The following is a 12,880-nucleotide window of genomic DNA, read 5'->3' as shown; positions in this document are numbered from 1 at the left end:
AGTATTTTGTTTTATGTTTGGTATGAATGTTTTGTTTTGTTTTTAAAATATGATAGGGTTTTATATGGTTTTTTAATATTAGATTTGTTCTACTATAATATTGTTTATATTATTGTTGTGAGCCTCCCCGAGTCTTCGGAGAGGGGCGGCATACAAATCTAATCAATTATTATTATTTATTAATTATTAATAGATTAGGTAGCCTAGAACCTAGATAGCCTAGAACTTTGTCACTTTTGATCTGACCTAAAGGTAGTTCACAAAATCATTTACCACAATATCCTACGTGTCGATGATTTCTTCAGCTTCAACCACAACAATACACAAGCACACAATCGATTCCAACTCAATGTAAACCGCTCCAAACTTAACTGCAGAAAATACGGCTTCAGCAACAGAGTGATCAATGCCTGGAATGTACTACCTGACTCTGTGGTTTCCTCCCCAAACCCAAAAAATTTAATTAAGAGAACATTCATGTGAACCCCATTATAGGAAATGTTCATTCAAAGTTCAGATGGCCCAATTTCCCCCCCCAGAAAATTACTTTTCTGGCTATTCTGAAGAATTACACATTCTTTACCAAAATTATTGTAGGGTTTCCTGCCTAAGCAGGGAATTGGACTAGAAGATTTCCAAAGTCCCTTCCAACTCTGTTGTTGTTGTTGTTATTAATTTTGATATGCACATCTAGTTTAATGCTATGTTCTTTGCATTACCATGGACCAAACAATTATATATGGGGCTCCTAGCTTCTTTCATAGAGCCAAGGTGGCACAGCAGGTAGAGTGCAGTACTGCAGGCCTGTAGATCTACAGGTCAGCGGTTCAAATCTCATCAGCAGCTCAAGGTTGACTCACCCTTCCATCCTTCAGAGGTGGGTAAAATGAGGACCTGGATTGTGGGGGCAATATGCTGGCTCTGTTAAAAAGTGCTATTGCTAACATGTTGTAAGCCACCCTGAGTCTAAGGAGAAGGGCAGCATAAAAAATTGAATAAATAAATAAATAGTCAAGAAAAAATATTTATTTATTATTTATTTATTTATTGGATTTGTATGCCGCCCCTCTTCAGAGACTCGAGGCGGCTAACAGCAACAATAAAACAGTGTACAATAGTAATCTGATATTAGAAATGATTAAAAATCCATTAATATAATAGTACATACATACATACATACATACATACATACATACAAACATACATACATACGATGCATAGAATTGTACATACATACATACAATACTATTTGTATGTACAAATAGTACATACAAACATACATACATACATACATACGATGCATAGAATTGTAAAGGCCTAGGGGGAAAGAGGATCTCAATTCCCCCATGCCTGGCGGCAGAGGTGGGTTTTAAGTTGCTTACGAAAGGCAAGGAGGGTGGGGGCAGTTCTAATCTCTGGGGGGAGTTGGTTCCAGAGGGCCGGGGCCGCGACAGAGAAGGCTCTTCCCCTGGGTCCCGCCAGGCGACATTGCTTAGTTGACGGGACCCGGAGAAGACCCACTCTATGGGACCTAACTGGTCGCTGGGATTCGTGCGGCAGAAGGCGGTCCCTGAGATAATCTGGTCCGGTGCCATGAAGGGCTTTATAGGTCATAACCAAACACTTTGAATTGTGACCGGAAACTGATTGGCAACCAATGCAGACTGCGGAGTAGTCTATAGTAGTAATATGCCTTTAACTCAGTAAGAAGCCGAGTATCAGATAGTCCTCATTAACGACAACTCATTCAGCAACCATTCAAACTTGTGGCTGTGTTGACTGAGTGGTAGTTACAATGGGTCCTTAAAATCCTGACTGTGGCAGCAACACCCCACAATCACATGGCTGTGAAGCAAGCACTCTGCAGCCCGCTCATAATTCTGATGGTTGCAGCTCCAGTCACAGGATCGTAATTTATGACTTTCACAAGCAAAGTCAGTGGGGAAACCAGCAGAAAGCCGAGATCATGTGAGGGGCCTCATGTCACAGCCGCCCCCGCCCCCATCCTTGCTCAATGATGGTAAGTGGGAAATACCAAAGCAGCTGTTGCTAAGCAACATGGTCTTGTAATATTACGCTTCACCTTGCTTAGTGACAATGTTCCCAGTCCTAATTGGCATCATAGCCAAAGCAACACAGAGATTTCAAAAATGATTGCCAAGATGCCCTCCATCACAATAAAAGTGAGGTTTATGCACAACTAGATAGCATCTATTTTTGCTCCAGTTATTGCAAAATTTTCCCACTTGTAGGTCAATCCTATGCGTGGTTATGCAGAAGTAAATCTATTACATGTGTTTGTTGCAATCTTTGATTTGTTATTGTAACCCACACTTCCTTAAGACAAGCGCACATTCAGTTTAGTTCCTGCCCTTTTCATTCGCATTAACAACTTCGTGGATTCAGACTGAAAATAATAATAATAATAATTTATTGGATTTGTATGCCGCCCCTCTCCGCAGACTCGGGGCAGCTAACAACAATAATAAACACAACATGTACAATCCAATAATAAAAAACAACTAAAAACCCCTATTATAAAACCAAACATACACACAAACATACCATGTATAACTTGTAATGGCCTAGGGGGAAGAGCTATCTCAACTCCCCCATGCCTGGCGGTATAAATGAGTCTTGAGTAGTTTACGAAAGACAGGGAGGGTGGGGGCAGTTCTAATCTCCGGGGGGAGTTGGTTCCAGAGGGCCGGGGCCGCCACAGAGAAGGCTCTTCCCCTGGGGCCCGCCAAATGACATTGTTTAGTCAACGGGACCCAGAGAAGGCCAACTCTGTGGGATTCGGTCGCTGGGATTCGTGCGGTAACAGGCGGTTCCGGGAGGTAATCTGGTCCATTGCCATGCAGGGCATAACTGTTTCAAAACACACAGGAGCTTTAACTTAATATTCCTTACTGTGGGCTTAGGGAAGGAAAACACTCATTTTTATCAGAAACAAATCTTGGATATTTGCAACACTGTGCTTTCCGGAGTGAATGACATCTACTCATATAAGGGGCAAAGTTCACTTAGGGGAAGTTCAAGTTACTGCCCATTTTCCGGTGACCAATACTAATGAAGCTCACGCTCCTCTCATTGTATTTTAAGGAAGTCTTAATACAGAGAAAAATAAAACTCCTGAGAAAATGGGGTTACTTATTGACCTGTTGAGAAAAGAACGGAGGCAGAAAGAATATGTGGATATCTCTGATGTTTGAATCGTAATAATAATTTGGGAGAGAAGTTGCAAGTCAATGAGATTCCTTGTGCAATATGTATTGCAAAAAGAGTAGATATTTACATACATAGTCTGTTTTAAGTATCCAAAGCATTCCATGTCCAGCCATCTTACCTTTGTGCAAACTTTGATCTGAAAGAAACTCCCTTTGTGGAGGGGACCCATCTTCCAGTTTTGTCTGTATAAGAAACCAAACAGACTAATGAGTCAAGTTATAGATCAGTGACGGCGAACCTTTTTTTCTTTGGGGGCCGAAAGCGTGTTTGCTTGCGCTATCGCACATATGCAAGTGCCCACACCCATAATTCAATGCCCAAGGAGGGTGAAAATGGCTTCCCCTGTCCCCCCCCCGGAAGTCCTCTGGGGCCCAGAAACAGCTGTTTCCCAACTTCTGGTGGGCCCAGTAGGTGTGTTTTTCATCCTCCCCAGGTTCCAGAAACTTCCCTGGAGCTGCCCACCACATAGAAACATGGAAACTGTTCTGTCGAGCTCTCTGGTAGAATCCTCCCAAAAATGCACAGATACAATTTCAGACACACACACGTTTGAAAATTCAAAACAATGTTCTTTATACCGAAAAATGCAAATAAACGAAGCACTCTTTTTGTATAGCAAAGAGCACTTGTCTCCAAACAAATTGGTAATTTGTACAAGTCCCCTATCAGTTCTGTGATACTTAGCTTGCAGCTGTGAGGCAATTCACAGTCCTTATTCTTTCACAAAGTGAAACACACTTTGCTCTGGTTTAGTTTCAAAGGAGGGGAGGAAATCAGCACACAAAGATCAAAGTCAGCAAAGCAGGCATGAAACACAACGATCAGATAATCCTCCACAACGGCCAAACCCACAGGCTCCTATTTATAGCAGCCTCACTAGTTACCACAGCCCCACCCAACCACAGGTGGCCTCATTTTCTTTGATAATAATCTCTCAGTTGTTGTTGCCTATGCATCGCTCTCCGCATGCATGGCTGTATCATTAATTCTTGTTCTGAATCCAGGGAGGAGCTAGATAATTGATCTCCTTCTGAGCTGTCTGCCACACTCTCCTCCTCCCCTTCACTCATGTCTTCTTGGTCAGAGGAGCCTTCATCAGTACACTCCACTGGAGGCAAAACAGGCCTGCAGCATGTGGATGTCTCCCCCACATCCACAGTCCTTGGGGCAGGAGCTGGGCCAGAGCCAACCACAACAGAAACATAGAAGATTGACGGCAGAAAAAGATGGCCCATACAATCTGCCCTTATACAATTTCCTGTATTTTATCTTAGGATGGATCTATGTTTATCCCAGGCATGTTTAAATTCAGTTACTGTGGATTTGCCAACCACTTCTGCTGGAAGTTTGTTCCAAGCATCTATTACTATTTCAGTAAAATAATATTTTCTCACGTTGCTTCTGATCTTTCCCCCAACTAACCTCAGATTGTGCCCCCTTGTTCTTGTGTTCCTATTAAAAACACTTCCCTCCTGAACATTATTTAACCCTTTAACCTATTTAAATGTTTCAGTCATGTCCCCCATTTTCCCTTCTGTCCTCCAGACTATACAGATTGAGTTCATGAAGTCTTTCCTGATAAGTTTTAGCTTAAGACATTTTTCCACCATTTTTGTAGCCCATCTTTGGACCTGTTCACCTGTTCACAATAATAAAAATAGTAGGACAGAATTCTACCTGAAGTTAATTTGGAAATGTTTTTGAGCCCAGGATAGACCAGCTTAGAATTCTTCTATGCAACATCTATCAGGACAAACCACACTGACCCAGGGGATAAATGCTCCCAGTTCGGGCGTACCTGCCGGTGAAAGAGCCTGTAGCAATGGCAGTGCGATGCTTCACCTACCTGCCCAGACACCGCCATTTGGGTTCTTTTACCCTCTATGCATGCGCAAAGCCTTCTGCACATGTAAAAGAACCCAAATGGTGGTGTCCGGGTGGGGGGGGGGTGAAGCCTTGCACTACCATCGGTGCCGGCTCTCCGACCACCAGCATGCACGCCTGAACTGGGATCATTTCACCCCCTGCACTGAACCCAACAACAACTCAAATGAATGCTGCATTCTATGAATCCATTCTTTTACCATGATACTGCCTATATTAGGTGGTGTACAAGTGGCAGGTAAGTATGAGAACAATGAAATTGTGAATGAACTCAATCTGTATAGTCTGGAGGACAGAAGGGAAAGCGGGGGACATGATCGAAACATTTAAATATGTTAAAGGGTTAAATAAGGAGGGAAGTGTTTTTAATAGGAAAGTGAACACAATAACAAGGGGGCACAATCTGAAGTTAGTTGGGGGAAAGTTCAGAAGTAACCTGAGAAAATATTATTTCACTGAAAGAGTAGTAGATGCTTGGAACAAACTTCCAGCAAACGTGGTTGGTAAATCCACAGTAACTGAATTTAAACATGCCTGGGATAAACATATATCCATCCTAAGATAAAATACAAAAAACAGTATAAGGGCAGACTAGATGGACCATGAGATCTTTTTCTGCCGTCAATCTTCTATGTTTCTATGTGAAAAGGAGAGGTAATCCTCCTATAAAATTGAAATGGATGCATTGCTGTTTTATTCCAGAGTCACATGGAGATAAGCTAGTTGGCTAGTTGCACATATCCTATGATGTATTTTTAAAAGTTGGAGGCTTTCTTCCTGTGCTCTGATGTAGCAGGATGGTCATATTGTTGAGTTTCTATTGCCATCTAGAGGCTAGTAATAGTTCCAACATGCCTTTCTGAAGCGTGGAGCAACTTTTAGAAGAGTCTACATTGGTCATTGCTTGGCCAATGAGAGGAGCAGCCTGGAAATTGAGCACAGCCACGTTACTTTAGAGAGCTTACTAGTCTTAGCAACACCCAGGGCACCTCTGAGACCTTCTTGGCTCATATATTTCGCTGGGTATACTGAAACATTGTAGAGAGATAAACATTTCTCTGCATTTAACATGTTACAAATACAGAACTGCCAAGATTGCAGGCTTGTAGTAAAGAATAACAGGGAATGCTCTCCACAAAGACTGAATGTACTATTAAGGATACAGAATAATAGAGTTGGAAGGGACATAGAAACATAGAAACATAAACCCCATAAACCCCACAAACATAAACCGCCCCGAGTTTTCGGAGAGGGGCGGCATATAAATCCAATAAATGAAATAAAAGACTGACGGCGGAAAAAGACCTCATGGTCCATCTAGTCTGCCCTTATATTATTTCCTATATTTTAACTTAGGATGGATATATGTTTATCCCAGTTATGTTTAAATTCAGTTACTGTGGATTTACCAACCAGGTCTGCTGGAAGTTTGTTCCAAGCATCTACTACTCTTTCAGTAAAATAATATTTTCTCACGTTGCTTCTGATCTTTCCCCCAACTAACCTCAGATTGTGCCCCCTTGTTCTTGTGTTCACTTTCCTATTAAAAACACTTCCCTCCTGAACCTTATTTAACCCTTTAACCTATTTAAATGTTTTTATCATGTCCCCCCTTTTCCTTCTGTCCTCCAGACTATACAGATTGAGTTCATGAAGTCTTTCCTGATAAGTTTTATACTTAAGACATTCCACCATTCTTGTAGCCCATCTTTGGACCCGTTTACCTATTCAAGACCTTGAAGATCTTCTAGTCCAACCCATTGCTTATAATAATAATAATAATAATAATAATAATAATAATAATAATAATAATAATAATAATAATTTTTATTGGATTTGTATGCCACCCATTTCAGACAAGTGACAGGCCAGTCACTTCCTGAAAGCCTCCAGTGAAGAAGCACCCACAACTTCTGAAGGCAAAAAGTATCATGACTACTACTGTGATCAAAGGAACAACTGAACAGTTTCACTATATATGTCCCTACGCTACAAAGGGAAGATCAGCTTAAAAAATTAATGAAGAATCTATGTACACTATAATACTGAAATATCTACAGGTATGTGACTGATGCTTTCCTTGAGACACCTGGAAATAAAATTTCCATCAAGAAAACTTGTTTTTATCTTTTCGATTTACAAAAATGGTCATTAAAAAAGAGCCTTTTTGATGGTCTATCCTTTCTACAAAGATATTTGCTAGCCATATATATTTTAATTCTCCACGATTTTTAAAATGTATCAGCAGAACATGTTTATCCAACTCTTATTATTGAGATTGTATTCTGCAAAGACTTTTTGTTATGATATTATTCTGAGGGATTTTTTTTCATTTTTATAGATATATAAGAAATGCATTGAGAAACGTATTCTGTAATTTTGAGTCTGCAATCAGCAAGATCCTGTTTCTTTATACAACTGTTATAACTTCATTGCAATACACAGGAAAACAGCTCCAATCAACCAATTACTTCTAACCAGTATGAGATGAATTGGAGTATTTACACTTCTAAAATGATGGTAAATGTAAGAATCAAATGTTATAATAATTTATTAGATTTGTATGCTGCCCCTAGATAGATAAATAGATAGATACTTAGATAGATAGATACTAGATAGAGCAGCAGATACTTCATCTCAGTGGCAATCCATTATTTATCTGTCTGTCTGTCTGTCTGTCTGTCTGTCTGTCTGTCTAGGGGCAGCATACAAATCTAACAAATTATTATAACTTTTGATTCTTACACTTATTTTGCAAAATAAATCTGCAAAATACAGTAAATGTAAGAATCAAAACTTCTGATCAAAAAGCAAGAATTGTCACCATCATTTAATAAGTGTAAATACTCCAATTCATCTCATACTGGTTAGAAGTAATTGGTTGATTTGTTCAATCAGCTTTTAATACTAGTCTCAGAAACACTCACCAAATCAATTAGTTCAGACATATTTAAGTCGTTCTTCCTGGTTCTGACTGAGAAGCGATGCTTTTTCCTGAATAAAAATACGAAAGTTTGATTATGAAGGGACTGCATAATAACAGAGAAAATGTACTTCACACCTTAGCATAAAAAACTGTAATATACAAGTCAAAGCATTGGTCCAATATGTTTCTTGAGCAAACACTGAATCTTCTATTTACTTACCGTATTTTTCAGTGTGTAAGACACACCTTTCTCCTCCCTAAAAGAGGCTGATAATTTGGGTGCGTCTTATACTCTGAATGTAGCTTTTTTTTCCCCCTTTCTTTTTTTTTAAGCCCTAACTAGCTGCTAACGATCTTCCCAGCTCTTACCTTGCAGGCTCTTTCATTGTTCCTCTCTGCAGAGAATGTTTTCCAAGTCCTAAGTCTTTGCAGGGTTTTTTCCATTGCTCTATTTGCTCCAAATGTTTCTTTCCAGGTGCTAATGATGTTTCCAGCTCTTATGGCTTGCAAGCTCTTTCATTTTTATTCTTTCAAAATATTTTTTTTTAAAGCCCTAACCAGGGGATAAAATAATGTGCTGGCTAAGGACGCTAGCCAGATGAATACCTGGTAAGCAGATTCTTTTCCCTATTTTCCTCCTCCAAAACTAAGGTGCGTCTTATACTCCAGTGCGTCTTATACTCTGAAAACTACAGTATTTAAATTTACAGTTTTACAGTAGCAATATTTTCCAGCCTAACAAGAGATTCAGAAACTGAATTACAAACTTTCTCCATGCAAAGATTTCCCCCTGATGTTGCATTTTTGTCTTACTCAAGATATTCATCAAGGGCCTACTAACTGTACAAGTTTAATCACTTGCATGATGCCCAGAAAAAGAGTTCTAGAAAGTGTCCTAACAATGCTTAGCAAAACCGAGCGGCAGATACTTCATCTCAGTGACAATCTATTAAGGCAGGGATGTCAAATTTGCAGCCTGCAGGATGCATCATGCGCTGGCTATGCCCACCCCCAGTTTAGCAAAAGGAGAAAGTTGTGATACGTCACATGACGATAACGTGATGCTGTGAGTTTGACACCCCTGCACTAAAATGTCATGAATATTCACGTCACTCTTGAGACAGTCTGGTTAAGACTTTTAAAAGTTACATAGTCTGGAGCAAAACTTCCCAATCTAGTGGTTTCTACCTGTGTAGATTTCACAATTAACAGTCAGCATGGCCCATTAATCCAACACATTGAGAGAGAACAAAAAATTCTGCTAGCATCTATTTTATCCTAGATGCAACATCATTGGTCTTTAAGTTCGCGTGCTGTTTCTAAGGTAGAATGTGGCTCAAAGAAGTGTGCTTCTTAATGCGCTAAATCCCACCTTTTTGTGGGATACACATCAGAATGCACAAACTCTGTACAATAATTTTATTGGGGAAGGTGATACAGTTCCTATCTCCACATCACCTGATTGAACAAGAATATTCTAATTATGGAGCTACCAGAAAACATGGTCCAAAATGCTGTCTCTTGAATATAGGGCCACACTGCTGTGGTTCCATATTTAATTTAGCTAACAATGAAGGACATCTTTTTTTCATTCAGACCATTATTGAGATAATAATGCAATAAAATATTCTTAATGCAACATTTGTCGCATTATAGTATAATTGCCAATTGACATGTTTATTTACTTTTTGTTTTTTTCTGGATGTTTGAGTGCTGTTATGTTGCACTCTTATTGCTCGGAATTCAATTCCTGGGTTCTTTTTAGAGGAATGGTACAATATTATTAACAAGGTATACAAATAACTGTTACAAGAAGGAGAGTCCCCTCTAATTTATAATTGGGGTAAGCAGAGAATACAAAACTAATTAGCTCTCTGAGTCAAAATTTGTTTCATTCATGATATGAATATCTGAATGGGTCCAAAATGATTATGCACAGCCGTCCCCTGCTTCTAGGTTGAAATAAAATTTTAAAAATGAAAGCAAGGTAAGAAGCAGATAACCTAACCATTATCTCAGTAATGCACATCCTGCCTGCCAATTGTCTCTTTCTCCCTTCTCCACCCATGAATCCCAAGACAGTCACATACTTTTTAAAGGGAAAACAGAGAAGCAGCAGCAGAATCATGAGTACGATGGGAGCAACAGATCCTAAACTTTTGATGAGTTGGGAGGATGGGAGTTTGAAGAACGATGTGAGCTCCATGTTCTCTTTCAGGTGAGCAGCCATAAATCCACAGAGGGAAGTGAAACTGAAAGAAAGGAAACAATAAAATAAACAAAATAATTTGTAGGGAAGTATGTGTGTGATGCACGTGGTGCATTTTACAATAAGAAATGAAATTCATAGAAATCCACTATCGTATATTTGCAGAACCTATTCTCACAAATTAAAACTTTCTCCATTGTGGTTTTCAGGAGGCCCATGTCTCCATGGTAGAAGTCCTATGGTATCTCAGGACTCCTCCACAACTGGATTACTGCATTCCTGTCAAACAGGCAACAAATTGTCAAAATTGGTAGCGCCATCTCCACCCCCGTCCCTGTCATAAGTGGTGTTTCCCAGGGAAGCGTACTAGGTCCTACTTTCTTCATTCTCTACATCAATGACCTCTGTGACCATATCAAAAGCAATTGTGTTCTTTTTGCCGACGATGTGAAACTTTTCAACACCACTGACAAGACACTCACTCTCCAAAAAGACCTGGACTTTGTGTCAGACTGGTCTAACACCTGGCAACTTCAAATATCAACCAACAAATACTCTACCCTCCACATCGGCAAAAAGAATCCAAACCGCACATACGAACTGAATAAACAATCTCTCACTGCCAACCCACACTCAGTAAAAGACCTTGGAATACTAATACCGAATGACCTAAGTGCTAAAGCCCACTGCAACAATATCGCCAAAAAAGCTTCTAGAGTTGTTAATCTGATCCTACGCAGCTTCTGCGCAGGCAATCTCATACTACTCACAAGAGCCTACAAAACTTTTGCCAGACCCATCCTAGACTACTGCTCATCTGTCTGGAACCCATACCACATCTCAGACATCAACCTCCTTGAACATGTCCAAAGATATTTCACCAGAAGAGCCATTCACTCCTCCACTCGAAACAGAATATCCTACGAAAATAGAATAACAATCTTGGGCCTAGAAAGCCTAGAACTATGGTGCCTAAAACACGATTTGAGTATTGCCCACAAGGTCATATGCTGCAATGTCCTACCGGTCAATGACTACTTTAGCTTCAACCGCAACAACACAAGAGCACGCAACAGATTCAAACTTAATACGAAGCGCTCCAAACTTGACTGTAAAAAATATGATTTCAACAATTGAGTTATTGAAGCGTGGAACTCATTACCGGACTCAACTGTGTCAACCCCTAACCCCCAACATTTCTCCCTTAGACTCTCCATGATTGACCTCTCCAGGTTCCTAAGAGGCCAGTAAGGGGCGTACATAAGTGTACTGGTGTGCCTTTCGTCCCCTGTCCAATTGTCTTTCCTTTCTCTCACTTATCATATATATTCTCTTTCTTTCATATATCCTCTCCTCTAAGTCCACATTTATTTGTTTGTTTGTTTGTTTATTTATTTATTTGTTTGTTTGTTTGTTTGTTTGTTTGGTTTTTATGCCGCCCTTCTCCTTAGACTCAGGGCGGCTTACAACATGTTAGCAATAGCGCTTTTTAACAGAGCAAGGCTTATATATATTACTACATGTCTATTTTTCTTCCTATGTATTTGTGTATTGGACAAATGAATAAATAAATAAATAAAGTCATCATTTGCACACAGAAAGATATGATTCAGCTCCTGAGAACCTGCTGGAAAAAGCCACTGCTACAGGTAAGGCCAAGAGCCTTCTGCCAATCAGAGTAGACAATCCTGGGTTCAACAGTGGGGGGGGGGGAATCAAGATATAGAGGCAGACCTCGACTTACGACCACAATTGAGCCTATTTCTGTTGCTGAGTGAGACATTTGTTAAGTGAACTTTGCCCCATTTTACGAATTTTCTTGCCACAGTTGATAAATGAATCACTGCAGCCTGTTAAGTTAGTAGCACCAGTAGTGGGCTGCTGCATGGACCGTCCAGTGCGCAGCCCCAGTTGGGAAAACAGATGTGCAAGCAACTTTGTGTTCCCGATGTGCACCTGCACACGCCCATGTGAGGTTCAACTTCTGTGCATGTGCAGGAAAACAAAATCTCATGCGAAGATGCTCATGCGCATGAGATTTTGCCGATTTCTGGGTTTTTCTTGCTTCTGCGCATGCATGTGCGCAGAAGCATAGAAATTGCCAAAAATGGGCAAAATCTCACACGTGCAAGCATCCTCAGGTGAGATTTGGCTTCCTGCGCATGCGCAGAAGCCAAATCCCACATGCCCGTGTGTCCACGCCCGTCGCAGGGAGTGCACCAGTGACAGGCAGCCCATCACTGAGTAGCACAGTTGTTAAGTAAATCTGGTTCCCCATTGACGTAGCTTGACAGAAGGTTGCCAATGATTATCATATGACCTCAGGACACTGCAATGGTCGTGAATCAGCTGCCAAGCATCAGGTGACCACGGGGATGCTGCAACATTCATAAGTGTGAAAAACAGTCATAACTTATTTTTAAGGTGTAACTTTGAATGGTCACTAAATGAACTATTGTAAGTCAAGGACTACCTGTAAAGCATCTTTCTCCAATTCTAACAGCAAAAGTTCTGATGGGCTCCATTCATCCTCTTACCCACTGATCATTTATTTTCTCTATGTCCCCTATTCATTTATTTGGTACCTAGGGTTTAAAAGTACCCTTCTTCTTTTCTATAATGATATTTGT

The 12,880-nt window shown here is 40.2% G+C and overlaps 1 protein-coding gene across 1 annotated transcript in view; it reads right to left on the bottom strand.

Moving 5' to 3' along the window:
* Window positions 1–12,880, bottom strand: part of LOC139157764 (uncharacterized) — a 59,440-nt gene that overhangs the window by 32,977 nt on the left and 13,583 nt on the right. The window contains exons 2-4 of the mRNA XM_070734877.1: window positions 10,132–10,293; window positions 8,043–8,109; window positions 3,350–3,413 (exon numbers count right to left, since the gene is read on the bottom strand). Coding sequence (XP_070590978.1) covers window positions 3,350–3,413; window positions 8,043–8,109; window positions 10,132–10,271 — 271 coding nt within the window. The 5' untranslated portion in view covers window positions 10,272–10,293. The remainder of the gene's footprint in view (window positions 1–3,349; window positions 3,414–8,042; window positions 8,110–10,131; window positions 10,294–12,880) is intronic.

Source organism: Erythrolamprus reginae, chromosome 1, assembly GCF_031021105.1.
Source record: "Erythrolamprus reginae isolate rEryReg1 chromosome 1, rEryReg1.hap1, whole genome shotgun sequence".
NCBI lineage: Eukaryota > Metazoa > Chordata > Lepidosauria > Squamata > Dipsadidae > Erythrolamprus > Erythrolamprus reginae.
The sequence above is the reverse complement of the archived record's forward strand: the minus strand, read 5'-3'. Positions and strand labels throughout refer to the sequence as shown.